Consider the following 21,863-nt stretch of genomic DNA (forward strand, 5'->3'; position numbering starts at 1 on the left):
CTGAGCTGACTGTTGGCTTAACATATCATTATAACCACTGTAATAGTCCTGTCATCTACTCCCATACCGGTAATATCTATGACTACTGCTCTGCCCGCACGTCTCCAGCGTCTTGAAGATCGCACTACTCCGTGAGCACCTGTAAGAACATTTTGAACGCCTGAAGTCCTCACCCCCCTCCTCTCACCTCAGAAAGCCCCCGACTCTGACCGCGCCGGCATGCGTACCTCCTCCCCCTCCTCCTTCCCCACCTCCCCCTACCTCCTCCCCCAACTCCGCGCTCCAAGCAGCCCTCCAACCTGCTCGCTCCTGAAACAAGGTAATAGCCTGCATCTGCATGCAAATAAAAATGAGAAATCTCTGGAGTGTCATCACCCATCACTCTGCTGTTTCTGCCATCATTCACATATCCTCTGTTATATCACACGGGGACCTTCCATCTGCCACACACTGCATCCCGGGCTACCACACCTGTCTGGATCATCGCATCCCCTCATTACCCCTGCCTCCACTGAGCTGAGATTTGAATTGGCATTGTCGTCAAAGCACATTGCATTGATTGGCTGATGGTTTCTGGTGATATTGCTCAGAAAGCAGCAAACCTGCAAAGACACGGCACATCATAAAAGAAAAGCCACGGCACCTCTCTCTCTCTGTGGGGGATCGGTGCGGCATGCTCTCACAACAAAAGACTGAGAAACACCTGCATTTCCCTCTCCCGTGAACATGTGCACCTTACCGGGAACAACACAATGCTTTGTGACGAGAATGGGCGGGTTAAAGGCATCACTGTCATCGCAGTATCTCTTCAATAACGCGTATTGGAATGGCACAAGTGTGCATATTGGCACATTTTAAGTCAGTATTTAAAAAAAATATTTTGCAATTATTAAAAAATGACTCTTGATTACATTTTGTATACAATTAAACGGCAACTGAGCACGTTTTAACGTCAGATAAGCAGTTTCACCCAGCAGGAAGTAGGCAGCGTAGCGCCATGTGTGTCTGACAGGTTGTGGGCGCTCACACAAGGAGCTCTCACATGTTGCTGACCCTCCGCCTTTTAAGGACTTAAGGAGGGGCTTAAAGAGAAGCAGTTGGCGGAGCTGTGACTGAAGAGGGGACGGCAGACCAAGGTGATGCAACTTCTGTTTAGACAATATTGGCGGAAAATACTCACACATGTAGAGCACACTCAAGGAAACAGAAGAGAGCACACCTGCACGGTAAGACAGCGCCCTCACGTATATGATGCGTCTCTGTTCTCTTTTCTTTTCCCCTCTCTGGATTAAAAGCTTGGGCAAACACTCAGAAGGAGAGACGAAAATATAAGTACTTTCTGTGAAGAAGCTACTCTGTGTAATGTTGAGGCTTCACAGTGTGTTAGGATGTGCATCTTGCCGCTGTTAGCCGAATTAAAAAAAAAAAAAAAACCCGTCACCACGTGTACGTGAAGTGGACATTAGATGCTCCCTATCAGAGTAAGGCATGCTGAGATGCAGACTATTACTAAGCTGTTACTTAATGCCTGCAGGGTGAACCACGTGGCACGGTTTGGGGTCCCCCCTTGTTGTGGCTCCACTCGAGGAGGAAACAGAGTGGGTGTGGGGGTGGCTTATTATTTCCGTGAACTCAAAGTACTGTATGTCAGATTTGTAGAGGACATTATTAGGTGAGATGCCTGGCCTTGGGCTATAGTCTGCTGATGAGTAACCCAGCAACAAAATTCTACTGTAGCTTTGTTTTATTGTTTAAAGAAGCTGGGAAGGGGAACTTTTGACTTGCCAATTTAATTGCTGATTTTAAAAGTTTTAAAAGTTTTAAAGAGAGTTTTACAATCAGCTTAATATTAGACCATTAAGTTCGGATATTCTGGATGAAGCAAACAGGGGTTTGCAGCCCCATCAAAGACTTATCAGTTCATCAAAGTGTTAAGATAGAGGAAAGTTTTAGGATATTGAGGAAAAACATGAAGTACAGGCAACAGCTTCACAAAATGCTATACTTCATGACATTTTTTAAATGAAAAAATAAATTAAAACATTACGCTGAACACTAAATTTTATATTATGTCATAAAGTTGAAACGCAAAGGCAGCTTCCCATCCAGGATTTCAAAATACGTCATGAATTTTCATTTCAAATGGGATGTAGCTGCTCATGGCTCAACTAAATACATCTAATTCTTCTGAAAACTTTGGACACATCTTTGATGTTTTATCATTTAAAAGTACTCTGATGTGTAGGGATATCAAAAGGTATATACCAGATATACTGTGAGTAATTTTAAACTTATCAGTTTTATTCACTGTCCCTTTTTTTTCAACACACACAAATGCAGAAATGAACTGACATACTAATATTAAGTAAGTACTAACTCTATATCATAACCAGATTGGTTTAAATACAATGTTAGAATTAGGGTATGTCAACAGAAGTTGTGCAGTCATCCCAGCCCCCAATGCATGCACACACACACACACACACACACACACACACACACACACACACACACACACACACACACACACACACACACACACACACACACATTCCACCCACCATGTCCTTATCCACACAGGAGTGCCTTTCTTCTGTCAGGCCCAGAGGTTTCTGTTTACTCTCCTTATGCTGTGCTCTGAAAGTAACACAACTCTGAGTATGCCCAAAAAGACTCAGATCACAGCTGCCAGAGTATCCCAATGTGCCTCAAAAGCTTATAAAATCATGCTTTTACAACCTGTAAATGTCAACTTTGAAAGTTACAACATCCTCATCACAAAAGCATGGTACCCTTGAAAAATCCCTAACAAACATTAAAAGCTCTCAAAATTAGAAGATGTTCCAAAGTGACAGTGTTTACCAGGTGTCAGAATAAACCAACAAATGCTGACCATCCAACTTGTTCAACAGAAAAAAAAGTCAAAATAGAGCATACTTTTTGAAACTTCACTGTGTCTGTGGGTAAACCATGTTAACTTGCTTTGCTGAATGTGGCTAACATTAGCAGATAGCAGAGCTAGCCCACCAGTCTTTGGTTAATATTTATGTGCAAGTCACACATTGTTGTAGTTGGCTGTTTTTTCTAGTTTAACGAGACACAGCCTTTTGTAAATTTATCTACATTTTTAGATCATAATACCACTGCACCGCCATCTGTCATCAGTCATTTGTTCTTAGTCAAACCCGGGTATTACACCATAACAGTAGTACAGCAGAAGCAACTTCCCAGGGTTACAACCTGACTATTGCTACGGGTTAGTCAACATGTGATCAGTATTTCAGGTCTTCAGTAATGTAAAAATATGAGAATTTATAAAAGTAACCTACAATTCTATTGGTGACTAGTGAAGGTTCAATCACATTAAAGAGCACATCCATTCTTAAAATTCTTAAAACATTTGGTGTCACATTTAAAATTCCTACAATCATGGAGCTGCTGCCCCAACCCCCTGGAACTTCTTCCCACCAATCATCCACGGTATATACAACAACTTTTCATCTGAAAGCTCTAAAATGCTATGAAAACAAAGTACTGGCTTACTGTTTACAAGGCAACGTTGGTGGCAGCGTTTCAGAAAAAAATCGACTTGGGAGGCTTTTTTCAAAACTTTGCATCTTAGATTGGCTAAATGCCATTTCTGTGTACTTTTGCGTTTTACCCTAAAACTGTTGTCTTGTAAACAGCCCATCAGATTCACTCTTCTTATTCAAAAAATCAGCTCAGAACCCATCTTTCAAGACAGCTTTCAAGACCTGACCCCATAATCATAATCTATCTTATCTGTTTTTGCTATCTACTATCTGTTTGTGCGCTGCCAATTTGGTAGACCATTTGCGCAGAGATGGGTGTGACGGCACGCCAGGGGGAGTTGACAGCGCACCAGGGGGAGGTGTCGGCAGATTCATGTTGGGGCAGTGACAATTTCGTGCCAAAAACAGTGCAGAAAGTGCGCTGAAAGCTTGCCAGCTCCAACCTGATCTATTCTTGGCGCAAACAAAGCGCACCCTCGGCAGCTGTAATTTGGTGACAGGCGCACAAATGCGCACATGTCAACAAAGCCTCAGAGGCAGGTTTCCAGAGTGGCAGGCACATTTTAATTAGTGCTGCACGATTTGGGGAAAAGGTGCGATTTGCGATTAGGTGGACAATATTGCGATTGCGATTGTGCTTGCGATTTAATAAAAAAAGTTGTGTCATGATGAGTCTACAGACTTGCTTGGTTATCGTGGAGAAAAATCTGAATTGCATGTGCTGACATTGCGATTGCGATATCCTCTTTTGCAATTACATAATTGCATGTGCTGACATTGCGATTGCGATAATCATGCAGCCCTAATTTTAATGCAATAAACAATCACAGCAGTCACTATTTAATGTAACCATCTGAACCAGCATATACATTTATATCTATATTAACTGTCCCGTCACATCTGATGTCAGATTAAAGCCGTTTGTCATAATGGAAATTTAACCTGACGGCAGCTGGAAGTTTGATGCACATCTTACAATTAAACAATAAACAGCCTTAACAACTGATACTGAGTATATATCTGGCTTCTCTCATTTCATTTACTTCAAAGAAAAGAGGGAGAGAAAAGACGAAGAAAAAAGAGACAAAACAAATGTATGTCACTCAGGATTTACCTGTGATTTCCCATATTTCTCTGTTTTAGTCTTTATTTTTAACATGATCTAAAAAGATGGAGTACATTATTGTGAGGAGGATGAGGCGGAGACACCGGGAGAGTATACAGTATATCACCAAAGGTTCTGCTATTTGGAGATGACAAACTAGGAGTGCAGGTGGATCAAAAGTATTAAGAATGGATAAGCCAGCTGTGTAACTGTCTCTTAATTTTTTACTCCTATTAATGACAAAGGAACAGATTAAATCTGTCCCAGGAGCTGGCTCACACGGTGACACGCTTCGTGTCCGATGCACCCCGCTGTCCATTCTCCTGCTGCAGAGACAGCGGCTCTGACCGTCTCCGCTACAGAGTCTTTCCAGCACACTTTCCGCAGTGTTGGGGATCAGTCAGACCACTCAGACTCTGCGCCTCGTCCGCAGCGCATTTAAAGGTGAGGAGAGGCGCTCATTTGATTGGTGAACACAGCGCTCGGCTGTGTTAAACCCACTCACGGCTTTTCTCCTCCCTCTGCCATTTGCGCGGAGGGAGGCGTGGACGCGCTCCTTTGCACCTTGACTGCGCCTCTCTTGGCACTGCAGGAAACTTGCAAAATGCATCAGTCACACCCTGTTCGCGCAGCAAAGGCCGGCACAGGGCAGGTGCGCCTGCGCTTGTGCCTGGTCTACGAAATTAGAGCCCAAACTGTTTTTCCTTCTTTTACAAGGGTTTTACATTTTTGGACTATGGTAACCCATGTTTTAGCCAAAGATAGGGTTAAAGTTATTATTGGGGAAAGCAGAGACAAGGCAGGTAACACCTGCAAAGCTTTAAATCATTTAAGAAATATTTTTAGTAGCTGAGACACATGCTCAAAGAGCACCAACTAAATATATTTCTGTTAGCTGAAAATGCAGCTTAATCAAGTCCATTGTTTTGACGGAATCACAACTTTTGTTGTTCTTCGAGACCAAAACATGAAGTGCTTCATGGACAAAAATTGAGCTGTTTTGGACCAAAGTGAAAACCTATGATGTGCATTAACATTGTTCAATACTGTGTTCAGATTTGACTTGTAATAGATTTTAAAGAGTCTCTAACTAACATCTCCTTTCTCTGTGGGCTATCTGCTACAGTCATCACATTGATAACATTTAACCTGAGACCAGGGGGGTATTCCACGAAGCTGGCTAAAGAAGGCTGGGCTATCGCCGGTAAGCGTGGCTTGAATAAGCGGCCACTTTAATCTTAGCTGCAAGTCGTTCCACTAACGAGGCTCAGCTGATTTTCAGAGACGCTTATTCAAGCCAGGCTGATCTAAGCTGCGGCTAAGCGCGTGTCCGCGGTAGATAAAAAGCCCCGACGTGTCGATTGTCGAAATGACCAAATCATGTCAAAACCGAGAGCGGAGATGTTTCCCTCAGCGGAGAAAACACTCCTACATGGAGTCTTATGATGACTACAAAATGAAAATCACATAAAAGGGTGACACGGTGGCAATAATTGAAGCCAGAGACGCTGCTGGGTCAAGAATATCATGCTTATGTGTCAAATCAACACTGACTGTTTCTGCTGAGTTTGATGACCTTTTTTTCTTCTCACCCTGAAGCTCCTCACACTGCTGTGGCCCAGAGGAGATTCTTCTTGATTAAATTAAAGCTGTTCATATATATAGGCCTATATACTTCATGGGGTGATGTTTCATCAAACACTGACTAAAACAGCAGAAAAAGACATGTAGATGAGATGTCTTTTTTTTTTCTTATTAGAGATGATTCAGCTGTCAGATGAGATGTGTCAGTGATACAGTGCCCTATATTTAAATAAGGAGGAAGACACAAAGTTATGTCACCATGTGGAATCACCTTTACATTATCATCATGATCAGAACGGACCGCCGGTAAAGGAAGGTATTTCTATGGAAAATTGTGGCTGTTGTCACCTTTTATATCATAAGACAATTTGTGCTTTTATTCTGTTATATGTTGACTGTACTTTGAGGGTGACAGAAGAAAGAAAATCGTTATTTCAAATAGTTACCACAAGTGGGATCGAACCCACGCCACAAACAAAGAATGGATCACCGTGCGTCAGTGCCCTACTCGCTAACCTCTCAGCCACCAACTTTCCTACCGTATAGTTAGACAGTCTAGTATCTGACATGTCTTGACTCACGGTTATTCCAGTCTAGTATAACTGGGGCGGTTCACCTGTCAAAGGATCACGCAGGTGTCCTAAAGCGAGCTCAGGGAGGACGGGAACCTCTTGTGGAGCTGAAGGGCAAAAGCTCGCTTGATCTTGATTTTCAGTATGAATACGGACCGTGAAAGCGGAGCCTCACGATCCTTCTGACTTTTTGGTTTTTAGCAGGTGTCAGAAAAGTTACCAAAAGGTCTCAGTTAATGTTTCTGAACAAGAACATCATCTATTACAGGTATAGATTAATTTAATGTGACACCTGCAGTTCACAAGGCGTCTTTTAGAAGCCGGTCTGACCTTCTCTGAGACGCAGCTAAGGTAAGCCTGACGTTTAGCCTGACCGGGACCAGGCTAGTCGCACTGGCTAATTTACCATGGTTACCAAGCTACGCTAGCCCTAAGCCTCGTTTGTGGAACCCAACTCTCGCTAAAGTTAGCGCGGCTAACCCAAATAAGCCAGGCTTTGAGCTAAGCCAGCTTCGTGGAATACCCCCCAGGTGAAGGTTCCGTCTGATCACGACAAATGTAGGTCAGTGGTTAAGAGCTGAGTGGGAGTTAATGACACTTATACAGAGATGTTTCCTCTTATTTAATGTACCTCAGGCTTTCTTCCATGATGTTTTGATGAAAATATCTTTCAGTCTCTGGCGTAGCAGTGTGAAGCGGCTGTAGATTTTATGTACTCTTTTGCTGAAGCAAACAAAGATAAAGCTACTGACAGGATGAACAGTAGGCATGCATTTTTCTGGTAAATAGGGAACAATTAATTCACAAGCCACTGTTTGCTTACTGATTAACTGCAGCACTTATTATAAGGTGATAAAAATCAGTGTAGTATTTACAGATCAGGATCAAAGTTCATGATTACAACTGCTTATAAAAAATTAGGGGTGTCCAAATACGAATGGTGGGTTGGGCTTAGTTGTTCTGTGAAGGGATATTTGTTTCATCGGACAACAATTTCAGAAGGACTAGGCTGAGCATATTATTTTTTTATATATAATTTTTACCCCAAAGACTGTGTATGGAAGATGGAACTGATATGTTCACATAAGGAAGTAAAAGTTAAGTTACGGATGATCCTGTTGTCTTCACATATAGACTTTTCAGTGATGTTATATAATATTGGCGCTCTCCAGGGGCTTGTATTGTTTTTTTTTGTTTTTTCCAGAGTAACTGATTATAAGAGGGACACATTTAAAGGTTTGAGGACAAATAAGTGGAGAGAAGAAGTGATATCATGTTCACATCCTCTGTTATATGACACAATAACGGCAGCAAATAATATGAAATACTAAAGATCTCTCTGCTCTCACAGATGGTTGTTGATCAGCATATCAAAGCTCTGTATCAGAGTTGGACTGAACTGGAAATATCTAATCATGTTACAACCACTTGGGGGCCCTGTAGGATAGATAGGTTAATCATTGTATAGTATCTGATGAAGAGTGCAGCATTTCATTATCAAAATCTCACAAATATCTCAGTAATTAAACATCTGGTGAGTTTTAGGTGAAGGTGGTCTGTTTGGACTCACTTAAAAACAATACGCCACCATTAGCAGTTTTAATTCTGGTAGACTGAAACACTCTGCTTGCTTTAAGCTTTTCACAGATGAGATATTTGTTGTGCCGCAGTAGGAAAAATTCATCAGTGGCATCCTTATGTAGTGCTTGCTGACTCACTAGCTTTTTGGTACATTTAATTATCAAATAATCAAATAATCAAATAATCCATTATGTAATTAGTAACACCTGCACATCTGCAGCACTAAGTACAGTTCTCAGAACAAATTTAATGTTCATTTAACCTGAGATGTAACTATTTGTGTGATGAAGTTGTGGTGAACTTCTTTAGACTACATCAAAAAATCATTCTCTTGGTGCTTGACGAAAGAAGAGGCTTTGAAATAAAGGAGAAAATAAAACCTTTAAGTCAAAATTTGAATTATCTGATTACTGCAGGAATGTGTGAGTTCTCAAAAAGGGCATTTTTTCTCTAAAAACACGTCAGACAGGGATGTCCAGGTGCAACAGGCTGAAATATACCTCCGGTCCGGACTATACCCAGGGTTAAAGTAGCCCAGGTTAGATTTAGCCCCTAAATATACTTCAGCCAAGGCCAGTTTATAACACTGTGTATATTCTGGCCTGTACCTCTCATAAAAAAAAAAAAGTATATTAATAAAAATTATCTAAATAAATAAAAGCAATATAATAAAAATAATAATAATAATGATAATAAACATATTTAAATGAAAGTCCAAAAAACATGTATTTGTTTTTGGTGATTAAATGGTTTCCGTGAGCCAAAACAAATTTTTCTGACACATGTAAGGTTTGTAGGCGAGTAACTTTGAGTTGCAGTTTTCAGTTGTCTCGACACAGTCTGAGGGTTTCGTTCCCAACATTTAGCACGCATTGCTGCTATCATCACATCACCATGCTGTATGCAAATCCCCAGATCATATTGTGCTGGAGTTTCACTTCTGATTTTAGCTGGATGTTTGGTTTTTCTGTCTGTATTTTATATTGTCTTATGTGTTCCTGTAAACAGTCACATTACTTTCATCGTACCGGTAAAGAGCAAACCTGAGCACCATTATTGGCTGCCTGTTCTTACCATAAATTCTTAACACGGACTTTTCGAGAACAATAGAGTATGCAAAAAAAAGTAGGCTGCCAGGGCAAGTTTTTTATTGACTTTTACATTGACTGGTATACGTTTAAATAGAAATTATTCCCAACAGCAGGGGTGTTGGATGTAGCTTGTTCAAAAAAAAAAAAAAAAAGAAAAACTCCACAGCTTGAAAACAAGCTTAACTTGTGTCATAAACTCAGAACACTTCTCTTATCAGGGATTAAGTAAATTGAATAAAAAACTCTAGGCTACATATTCAAGCTAACTGACCAGCTCTGGGCCTAAGAGACCAAGAACTCCAAACAAGACAAACCATATAGGAGGCTTTGTAAAGACAGATGCACAGATTTCCATTGTAACAGCACTTAGTGTAACTTTGTCCAACAGCCAGCCTGACAGTAATGATGCAGACGTGTTAGAGAAAATACCCTGCATCTGACTTGTAGTCAGTGAGAAAGAATCACAGAGAGTGCAGTTTTTGTCTTTGTACCTTTTACTTGCAAGGAGTGAGCAGTTAACTCTATCGGCAACTTCCTCTCACTCAGGATTGAATAACAAACAAAATTTCACACCCAGTCTGCGTAGATGGGAGGGTTTTTACTTAGCAGCAGCCTTGACCAATTAATGGTGTTGTTCTTGACAGATGTTGAGAACTAAAAACTGTACCTCTGTGCTTTTTCTTTGAATTTGTCACATTTTCTGTGTGTTTGGCGTAATCCAAGTAGTCTAATGGGGTAGCAGAGGGGTGTGTTGTCACAAAGTTATTTATGCCAGGGTGAGAACTACTCTGCAATGCATATTTTAATTGTTGCTGATAGGATCCGTTCTCGTCAGTATAGTCTTGTCTGAGTCTGCTATTATTTTTGAAACCTGCTTCACTCTCCCAAAGTAATCCTCAACTAGCTCCTGCTCTCTCTGGCTTGTCCTATTTATTTCAGTCCAGTCCGGTTTCTTTTTGTATATGTGATTCTGTCACCTAAGTGTGTCAATCTAGCAGTTGGTTCGGCGGTGTCTCAGGTTAAGCATAGACCCCCATTGTCATTCTGGTTCCAGTTTCAGCAGACGTGGACCCATTCTATTCATAAAACCTCTCTGAATTCTCTCTCTACCTCTTGTCCTTTTAGATAGCTTTGTCTTAAGTCTTTCATTTCAGCCAGAATTTTTTCTGGGTCGGTCTAAAGTTCAGTCACTCCCTTTACAGCATCGCACACGTCTGAATCAGTCCACATGTCGCACCCACATCATCTTTGGCTGTCATGTGCAGACGTTGCGCTGGATATTTTTCTTGTTAGTCATTTTGACAGATAGGGTCATGAAAAATCTGTCATAACCAATAATGATCCCTTAATCAAAGAAATCAATGATGAGACCTGTTAGATATTAATTATATAGTTTAGCTTGCCTTCACAAAAGTGACTCAAATACAACTTGTAAAATTAATTATGCAGGGCAATTATACTGCTTATTGGGCAGAAAGAGAAAATATTGATAAAAAATAGATAAATAATCGCGAATCAGAATAATGATACTAAGTCAAGTTTTTTGCCATCTTTTTTTTCTTTTGTTTTTGCATTCTGGTTTTCCCAAGCTCAAACTCTCATGGGGTCTATGGATTTAAAGTGGATGCTCATTTTGGCGTAATTAGCATCATGAAGCGGGAAAGCAGCAGAGGAGATCAGCATCAGGTTGTGTCTTTGCCTCAGACAGCCAACTTCTCACGTCTGTTTTGGTTTTATGGAGGCTGAGGCCTTGTTCTGCTGCTACACTACATACTGTTATGATCAGTGCTACTTCAGTAAGTGTTTTAAAGTCTGGAGACATTTTATCCAGTGAAGTCATGAAAAGTTGGCATGAGTCTTAGAAAGACTGGTTTACCAATCCCGCCAGAATCCGCTTCACTGGGAGGAAATCCTGAAGCATGAGATCCCAATGTACTAGATAGGTGGTCTCAGAGTCGCTGTGGTAACAGATGCACCCCAACGCATCAACTCCATAGACCTCAAGCATGCTGTCAGCAGCAGCCTGTGGCAACAACATGACAATACAATACCATATTTATGAAGCACTCTCGCCACCAACTGGAGGTGGGCAACTGCTGTGATTGATTGGTTGTGTGACAATGAAAGCGATGGACTGGATTGCTCTGGGGTTTTCTGATCCATCAAATTGATGGGCAACCTTCAGATTTTTCTGTAATTGCTCAAAAAATTCTGTCATAGATGGAGAAAAATCAGTTTACGCCATCATCACTCTAAATGGATATCTGGTGGCAGGCCATATGAAATTGTTTGGGCTGTGAGTTTGAGACCCCTGGCCTAGCTCCTAATGAAGAGAAGTCACTTTCAGTTTTGTGTTCTTAGTGTAAGGGAGGGGCTCTCTATCATGTCCATACAGAGCTGGTGTTGTCCTAATCACACTGCTGCATATGGACATTTTTGATAATAGACCCAGCTGCAACAACATGCGGCATCGTAAATAATCTTATTTTATTAATATTGAACCTTTGTGTGTGTGTTACTCACTGCTACAGGCCGGATGTAGTGTGCCCATGCCCAACAGGTTTTTATCATGATGTGAAAACTGGAAGCGAGTGTTGCATTTATAAGACAATATCTAAGATCAAGCAAAGTACATGATGAAGTTGTCTGGTTTGCTTTGACCTCACTTGTCTTCTTCTTGTTTCACAGATAGACAGAAGAGGGCTTAACAGCCTTGTGCTGTTTGCCTCTTGAGTTTTTTGAAAAGTCATTACCTCTCCTCAGAGAAGGGAGTTCTGACAAAGACAAGTAAAGTTGGTTAATGTGTAACCATTGGACATTCTCTTTTGGCTCTGGAGATATTTAAGGGCAAGTTTGGCTGACCCTAAAAATACTTCTCTGTTTTCTGTGGTCAGAGTAAAAGTTTTTTTTTGTCAAACAGAGTAAGCAAATTATCTTTGTTTCATCAGCACATGCACACTTACACTGAGTGGTTCTTTATACCTTGTGTCTTGTCTAATGGGACCTGCTTTCTTTAGAAAGACAGAGAGCAAATAGGAGGCCCCAAAGAACATCAAAAATTGCAGTGTTCATGCAATTTTAATTTGAGGTTCGTGGTGCTCTTTCTTCTCTTTCAAGAGAAATTAAAGATGCTCTTCTGTGTTCTTTAGATTGAAACTTACGTTTTTTAAAATCAGGTTGAAATGTTTGTTGTAGAAATGCACCAGACTAGTCCTGGTATCGAGTATCGGCTTGATACAGATTCAAAAGGTGAGGTCAGATATCAAATCCAAGGCAGATCCGTAGGACACTACTCAACTACTCAACTCAGTTCTGTGCTCTTTCATGTTTACAACAGTGTTTATTTACTACGTCATCAACACTGGTTTGTCTGTGTATTTTTAATAGGATGAATGAAAAAAGATAACTGCAGTGACTCAGCGGTTTGGAGGTATTTTACACTTGTTTCACCAACAGTTTTGAAGGCAACTTGTGATTTATGCAGATTCAAGTCTTCACTTATCCACTGCTGAGGTTTACAGTTAACAGTAATTCCTTTTAGTGTTGGGGATTTACTTACCAAACACTATTGGCTGACAATGGAACAGTTTTTTTTAAACATGTCTGAATTCAGTGGGGAGGGAACTTCAGATACTTGAAAAAAATGTTTGATGCTGACTAATTATCACTTGACCTTAGTAAAACAAAATGCATTATTTTTTTAAAACCAACCATCAGACCTTAGCTACAAAATTAGAATACATGAGGGTAAAATTAACATGGTGTGTGGAAATACATTTTAGATGTTATGACTGGCAATTAACTAAATTGGAAATCTCCTATAAAATGTCTCAGCCATAATGTCTGGATCCATTGCAGTTCTGTACAAAGCTGTAGAAACCTCTGTACACACTCCATTACTCAGTCATTGCCCCATACATAATGTACCGTTTATAGACTGAGGGAAACACCTGTAAAACAAACACATACCATATTTTTCTGTTCCAAAATACAAACAAAAATCACGAACCAACTAATCATCCATTTTTGCAACGAGAAAAAAAAAAAAAGAAGACTCAGTTTAATATAACACTATACAAACAGTGTATAAAACCAAAATTGGACAATTACTACAAAGTATACTGAAGTTGCTTATAATAAGAGAAAGTCAGTACAATTTGAGGAGAAAAATGATTTTAGGTTTTGACTGAAAGAACAGATAGAGACAGACAGGAAGTGTAGGTGTAGAAAGTGGGGTAAGACATGCCGCAAAAGTCATGACTGATCCATCGTCCTCTGTGGGCATTTGGTGCAGTACTACTGTTGGCCACAGGGAGACAAACTGGAAGCAATGAGCATGAACAGCTCTGGAGACAGGTCCAAATTAATGACCAACAGTGGAGTTAATTTTGACCAATTAATCCAGAATAAGAATTCAAACCATTCATTTATTGACTCAGTTATTTGTGTTTTAATTATTAAGACAGCTCTCCTCATTCATAGTTTCATTATTGCTTTCACTACATTCTGCTCACATGATTTTCAAAAACTCAATTACACTTGAAAAGTAGCCCCATAAAAATCTTATTAGACTGTTGATTAGGTTACTCTAATTAGCCCAGACACAGTCTGCCTTTTAGCATATGTCCTGTGTCAAATGGGATATCACATGATTAAGCCTTGAGCTCTGCAGAGAGAGAGGTGTTACAGAAATTTCTCTGGTAGAGTGAGGAACAGGGATTAAATAATGGTCATTAGCTTTATTTTTGGATAAGTTTGCACAGTTTGAGGATTTGGGATATGGTTGAAACTTAAAGCTTTGCAAATTTAGACGACTCTGAAGCCACTTCTTGTCAACTTCAGCTGATTGGGTCAGGCTCAGGGCAGCTATTTGTGTTTATGTGTAGTCTGACTCTGCACCAAGGGAAGCTCCTTTGAGTTGTCTTCACAGTCACATACCTGAATCTTCCACAAGCAAAACCATTTTTGTGCCTCTTCCCTACCTACAGTCTTTTTAACACAATGGGTATTTTTTTTTTATTTCAGCTTCATCTTCCCATTGGCAAAGTTTGTTTATGGTTTAACTGTTGAAAAGTCTGGGTTTCACTGTTTTCTTGATAAATCATTCAAGCTGTGTTTTGGGAAGGTCTTCAGTCAGCCACAAACTGTAAGATTTTATGATTCAGATGTTGAGAACAAAGACACTAAGGTGCTACTGTCATAAGGTTTCTCTTGGATAGTGGGGGGTGGGCTAAGTCGTGGGATGTTAAGACTTGAAATGGAACAATTTATGGGAAAGATCCAAACTGTTGAGATAAACTGACTCGGTTTGGGGCGCATGCACCATTTGTTTTTTTTTTTTTTTGTTTTTTTTTACTTTTTTCTTTAATTTTTGATTTACCACTCAGTTTAGAGTGTGTGTGTAGTTCCGATCATTCACATGCGCAATGCGAGGTGGAGGAGTCCAGCAGGACAGTTGTGGAGGGAGGCGTGTGTGTTGTGTACATGGGGCATGGTGAACAGTCAGTCGGAGGATGTGCCTGCAGCATTGTGTTATTCTGCTGTACGAGACCACTTTAGATTAAGTGTGAGCTATGACGATGGTAAGAAAGTGATGGATAAAACTGTGACTGAGTGTTGCCAACTCTGCAACTTTGCTTCTGTATTTAGCAACTTTTCAGACCCCTCTAGCATTTTTTTTTCATAAAAAGCAACTAGGGATAAATTTAGCAACTTTTCTGGAGTTTCAAGCATGATTTGATCTAACTTTCCTCAGTGAGCAGCAGATGCTGCCGTGAGCCCCTCCCTTATCCAAAACACAGACAGACAAGTCTTCCTCACTTGCAGCAGTCTTTCTGCTGCAGATGGAGCAGACCACTGGATGCAAATGAGCAAATGAGTGTCTCATTTGGGTCACTTCTGTCAGTCCCAAGCCCGGGTAAAGGAGGAGGGTTGATATTTTTACGTTGAAAAACAAGAATCCACAGCAGAAATTGGTAGTTCTAAACATATTTACGGTGGATTTTTTTTTACCTGCTTTCTGTCTCTTCCACATTATTCATCATCATTATGCAAATGAGGCAATGGCATCATTTCGCAACTTTTGGCGACTTCTGACAGCCTGTTGAGACTTTCCTTGTAAAGGAGTTCGCATGTTGAAACAAGTAGTGTCACATTGTAGTGTCACAGCTTTAATGATGTTTCAAATGGCAAACTGCTTCACTCTATCACATTTTACATGACTATACATGACAGGGTTGATTAGAAAATAATCTGTTAGCAGTGGATTATTTGGATATATGGTCTTCTGGGGTGTTAAAAACAACAACAATGTACACCAAACTAAACTAAAATCATGACCACAAAATGGTGATAAGAACCAAACGGTGGATTTGTGAGCTGTTGTTTTTGCAGCAGAGCTAGCACCAACAGCCTTTAGCCCTCTTCACTTCCTTTTGCAAAATGAAAATGACACAGACAAGAATGAGAACAAAAGACAAGACAAGAAATAATTTAGGAAGGAAAACATAAAAAAAATCCAGAAACCAAGATAACTTTGTCTTGTAAAAATGTCATTCAAGCAATAATATAACTAGGATTAAGATGCAAACTGCTCACTCCAATGATAGATATAAAGATTAATAATAATAATTTCCTCAATCATCCTTGAGAGAACAGAGGGTGCATGCCACAGTGATTATCCACAGAGAGATTCTTAGAGGCATAAAAATAGGAGACCCTCTCACAGATACAGTTAGGTGACACTGAAAGGACAACATTGGACACCTATTGCTGGATCATTAAATTAGAAATGTCTAATGTTGGGTGAAGTAATGTCATATAAAAACTTAACAAAAAGAAGTTTAAAATCAGTCCATAATGACACAGCTATAGACCTCCCTGTGCAAACACTCCTGTTTTCCTCAGCATGGACAAAAGCAGACAACCCAGCAGGCTGAAATCATCTTTATTCAAACATATTATTCATTTCAACTTATGATTTATCGTCCCTGTGTTTGGTCACAGAACTTTTTGAACTCTTGTGCTTGAAGCTGATTGTTGAGGTCCTGGAACAGGCGTCCTGAGAGCAAACAGACACGTCAGGCCTCACAGTGAGTTTAATGTAACCTCACTGCCACTCCTCCTGCCGCGGCCCAATAGGCTCGGCTCTACCCTCGCTTTGTGTACATTGGTAGAGTCAACCGGTGGGACGGAGCCAGAGCGGTATGACTTGATCTGAGACTTCAGCCTGCACGCCAGTGACTCTCTCCCAGCTGAGCTGCCTCTTTCTGCTGATGTCCAAGTTTCCCTTTATTTTCTTCAGACATCATAACGTGGATGGTAAGGTCCAGTTTTTAACCTAGTTTTCCATCATTCTTTTCATCAGTGTGCAGCGTGCTGTATGTGATGGATGTCCCTGAGGCGATCTTGAGTCCCTGCAGGCTCCAGAACATGTGAGAGCCAGTGTTCATGTGTGTGTTTATATGTTACTTACACTGAATGGGAGCTATATTTGGCCACTTTTTCTCTGCCTGTGCTGGGATGCTTTTAGTTCAGTCTGGAGTTTTTGTTCATGGAGTCAGAAGAAGGAAGGCACATAGAACACTGCCTGTACAATATCAACAAGACAAACTGAAGGATTCACTGTGTGTACATCTGAAACTTTCTGGTATAACTGGAACTGAACATGCCCAAAAAGTTACGTAACCAGGTGATGATCGGTCACACTATTACAGAAACAGGAACAGACAATCGATTTGTCCAAAAGTTTATCCACAGAAAATTAATCAGTAACTATTTTTACAACAGAGAAAACTCAAAGTATTACATTTCACCCAAAAACCTAAAGTTGTTTTGGTACAAATGTGAGAATTTACTGCTTTATATTTTTTTGTATATAGGTGAAGATTAGACACTGTATGGTTTTGGACCATTGGGCAACTGGTGTACTTTCTAGGACTGGACATAAGCCAAAACAATCACGTTACTCGCTCATGGCTTAACAGAGGTACTGAAACTTACTAACATAAGTTTGGCTTTCCCTAAGTGTCGTTATGTTTTTCACTCTATAAAAAATTAATGTAGAGTTTGTTTCAAAACTTGCACAAAGTCCTCCTTGGTTTGCATACTAGTCTCTGAAGTAATATCTGCTGGTTTCACTGAAATTCTATTTTCTTCATCATTACATAAAGAGTTGTTTGTTTCCAAGCAGTGAGGTAGAATTTCAAATTATTAATCATGTCAACACAACATCAATCAGCAACAGTGTGATTAGACAGACTGCGACTGCTTCCTTTTTGTTTTTGTTAGTTTTGGTGCCCTCTGTGGACAGAGCAGCACCTCATATCTTTGCTGATTTTTGTCCTGTACAGTAGTAAGATGTGTTTTCAACAAACAAATCAAAACTGACTCTCTTCTACCAGTCACAAATTGACTCTTGGAGGTTTTCTTTGTCGGGAATTTTTTTTTAGCACTGCAGCATTTACTTCTTTTAGGATTACTGTACAAAAATAATAAGTTCAGTTCCTATGGTCTCATTTGCTTTTACAGCTCATAAAAATGTGTTCTTTCTGACTTGATGTGAGTTTATGATCAGTTAAAACTCCACTCAAGAGCTTTAAGCTATGCCTGTCAAAATGTTGAAGAGTTAAGATACTCAGGAAAACCCCGAGAAGCATCATAGTTCATGTTGTGAGGGTAGAGTTGGTAGTAAAGAGATCGAATCATTCAATAATATTCAATTTGTGTATTTGTTACAATACAACACAAAAATCTGGTTGTAAAAAAACAGGGACCAGACTTCACCTTTTGGAAATGACTTCAGGAAGAATGAAGGGAGTCAAATCCTAATTTAGATGGATACTTCACTAAACTAGATTTTAAACTTGGTAAAGCTTCCAATTTCCCTGGCTGGTTAATAAAACAGTTACTTATAAGAACAACAAACAGGAGCCAGAAGGCTTTAAAAGACTGTTCTGTCTAATTGTTTCCTTTCCTTATGCTGGCCCTGGACTGTGTAACAGGTTACTGCGACCATTGTCAGATCAATTTTAGGAAATTTTCGTACGAATGCTTTGCAAGTACAGTTTTTTGAGTCCTCTTTCTGTCATCCTGGACAGTAAATGTAGGCCCAGGATGTCTCTTTGTGCTCCCTCTGCAATCTCTCCCCCTCTCTGCTGAAGAAAAGTGCTTTGAATTGTCAAAAGTGCAGCTCCATTACACACGCCTGAATCGTCCTCGATCAAAACGTTTTTCCAAGCTGCTTCACCTCCTGAGCCTCCGTTCTGCTGCTGCTGCTGCATCAGCAGAGTCGCTCTGTTTGCTTTCTGCAGCATATCAGCACCAAAGAAGTTATGTAATCAAAGTAATGTTTAAAGTTTTCTGCTAGAGATAAAACAACTAAGTGATTAGTTGCTCAGTTTTCAGAAGAAATGAGCCAGAAACTTGGATTAAATCTTTAAAATCAAAAACACCAAGAGTGTTCGTCCCTGTCTTCTCCAGAGTGAAGATTTACTTCATTCCCCCCTTTTCCAACTTTGTAAAGTAAATGTGTTTTTAATTTGGATAAATATGTTTTTAAATCTGTGCCATATTCATCCATTAAACACGAAATGTTGATGGGTATTGAAAGGTAAATCCGAAGGGAAAAAATAGCATGTTCTGAAAGGGTTTTAAAGTGTTCAGGAGCCATCCATAAAAAAAAAACAGTTTCTCAATCATTTAAGTGAAAGATTTAATTTCTACCTTTTAGCCAACATAGAAGTGATTTGTCTCAGTCTTATTGAACGAATGGGAAAGAAACACAAAGAGATAATGAAAAAAATGGAAAAAGGAAAGTTTGGAGAAAGGAAAACTGAGTAAAAACTCTGACATTAGAAAGAAACTGGCAAACTTTCTTGATGTGTGTCACTCAGTGCGAAGGGTTTTCTTCCCCTTTCTTCAAAATCCAGGCTGTTGTTGAGTCTTGGGTCCCAGCTTGGCCCTCACACAGCAGTAGTCACCAGGCGGTCTAAACGTTCCCCTAACAGTTAATCTCTTTGCACAAAAGGCCACTTTGTTATGGCAGCTGCTTTGCTACAACATGCAAATCTGTTACTACATGTTTTTCTAGACTTTTTCTCTGCATCATCGGGATAGCGTCTCTTACAGGTTTTTATTTCTCTTCAAGAGCCCCTGATGAACTTTTAGAGGGCCAGATGTTAATTTAGCGCTTTCATTTTTTACCTTGATGAAGGTCACGTACAGAGACAGAGGAATTGTTTTGAATCCGGCCAAGGGGACAAGTAACTAAAAAAGTGTTGCCTTGCCTCCCCTCCTTCCACTCTCCCTCTCCTCTCCTCCCTCCACCCCTTCTCTGCCTGTCACATGTCCTTTTCACAGCATAGAAAAGTTTCTGGATTAGGGCAGAATTAACACAAAGCAGCGACGCCACTCCAGCTACACTCGCAAAACAACACAGGAGGAGCAGCACGAGGGGGGACCGAGACACTCGAGCGAACGCCACCACTGAAAACTTCAGACTGTGACAGCGAGAGGCGAACGAGTCCATCCTGAGAGAGAGCGCGAGGCAGAGAGAGACGGCAGCAGAGAGGCAGAGGATCTTTGCCGACAAGGTCCTGAAGGATGGAAGAGAAGCAGTTTTCCGGGATCCTGGTGAGTTTGACTTTAGTTCACTTTAAGCTCCTGGGACAAACTTTTAGTTTGTGCTGATTTTGCTGCCCCCTGTGGACAAAACCATACCTTTTATAACTTTGATGATTTTAGCCTGCACATGTGAAAGAAGTGTTTCTTCTTCACTTCCATGAGCACCTTTGAGTAGTCTCAGATATTTAAAACAACTTTCTCAGAAAAGTTTTCATGTTTATGCTCTCATTTTCTTTTGATGGTCACATAAAAGCTTCATTACTCCTTTCATTCTGTTTCATTACGAGCTAAAAACTCCTCACAGGGGCGTTACTGCACACAAACACTTCTTAAACACACAGGTACCACACACTAGCTGAGTCACTCTCTGCCTCCCTTTCCTCCTCATTCACTTCCTTATTCTGTTTCTCCTACAAACACTCCAAAGCAAAGGGTTGTGCTCACAATTTTCTTTTCCAATTTTCCATAATAAACAGGAAACTCTTTTTTTTAATCTTTTGATCAAACCTCCAGCTCACCTTAAATTGCACAATTCAAACGTGTTTATCTGTGGCACTCCAAAGACGGCACTGATAACCTGCAGTTTCCTTCTGAGTGATGATCACTGTGTTGTTGTTTCAGTGCAGCAGACAGAGCTGTCATCACCTGCTGTTCGCCATGGCAGCAGTAAACACACATTAGCAGAAATGCACTGTCCAAAAAAGGACCTAAAAACTACTCTCAGCCAGACAAATTTCTCTCTGTGTCTCTCCTCCGATCATCACTGCTCCTTCAGACGCCTGTTAATCTGTTTGCACCTTTAAAAAAACAACAGACTTGTTTTCAGCATTCTTTGGCTGCTGATAGGAGATGAGGCTAAGAGGTAAATGTGTCAGTGTCTGTGGCCTGTGCTGTTGGTGAAGCTTTAAATAGAGATTTGGCATCATTGGCAGTCAGGTCACCTCTCCCTCCCTCACCCTCTCTCCTGCTCCCTTCAGTCCAACTTCTTCAGTCCGTCTTGAGACGGCGATAAACACAAACTCAGAGCTCCGGCTCTCCCCTGACATTCTCGCTCATTTGAAGCCAGGCTTTCCTCCCATGATGGCATTTTTTTTCCTCTTCTGTGTCCTTTTGAGATGCATATCTGCATTAAAATGAGTATGCACAGTCTGCAGTTAAGAAGGGGGTGTTATCAGCCTCGCCTGCTCCCTCCTCTCTCTCAGGCAACATTTGAAGGTGGCTGTAGAGCTGTTTCTTGTTCTAAAGAACTTTGTTTGGAGGGTTTGTCTGTGTTTTAGCTCAGTGACTCATTGCCAATCACTGGCAATCAGTGCTAGAGAGTTTCTGGAATAGTTCTGTGGGTTGAGATAAGTTTGGACTTGGCAATCTGTGGGTTTCAAATGTCATTCACTGGAAGTAACAAGGATGACTTGTATTGTAAGAAGAAAGGTTGTCGTAGATACGTTTTTTTCCAGAGTTTTCAGTTTTTCTGCCCTGGCAAACTCACAAGAATTATCCCCCAGGACGCAGCAGCCGTGTACCTGTAGAGACTGCAGTGACTCCTCAAGGCCAATAACCTATAACCTAAGACCACACCCATCTGCAAAGTTGCTAATGACTTCACTTCATCTGACAGCATCTTTATAAGCATATAAACATCCAAAGTCACCAAAGTAAAAGCTTTAGTAATTTGTCACAAAGTTAAATCATTTAGCCTCAAGAAACACACTTTTCGCTCACTTATAATTGATGTTGCTGATTCAAATTTATGATCAATACATTAAAAGAATTGAAG

The 21,863-nt window shown here is 40.5% G+C and overlaps 1 protein-coding gene across 3 annotated transcripts in view; it reads left to right on the forward strand.

Annotated features, from left to right (window-relative positions):
• Positions 1-277: 277 nt before the first annotated feature.
• The window catches only part of slc6a9 (solute carrier family 6 member 9), a 99,527-nt gene continuing 77,941 nt past the window's right edge, over positions 278-21,863 (forward strand). Inside the window, exons 1-2 of one of the 3 annotated variants that reach the window (XM_074687990.1) lie at positions 278-319; positions 19,826-20,098. In XM_074687990.1, coding sequence (XP_074544091.1) covers positions 20,069-20,098 — 30 coding nt within the window. In that variant the 5' untranslated portion in view covers positions 278-319; positions 19,826-20,068. Of the gene's footprint in view, positions 320-1,080; positions 1,227-16,663; positions 16,787-19,825; positions 20,099-21,863 lie in introns of those variants that run through there. The other 2 variants (XM_074687987.1, XM_074687989.1) reach the window with 2 other exon arrangements.

Source organism: Halichoeres trimaculatus, unplaced genomic scaffold (assembly GCF_033239565.1).
Source record: "Halichoeres trimaculatus isolate MK-OKI-2021-1 unplaced genomic scaffold, fHalTri1.1 fHalTri1_scaffold_15, whole genome shotgun sequence".
Classification (NCBI taxonomy): Eukaryota; Metazoa; Chordata; class Actinopteri; order Labriformes; family Labridae; genus Halichoeres; species Halichoeres trimaculatus.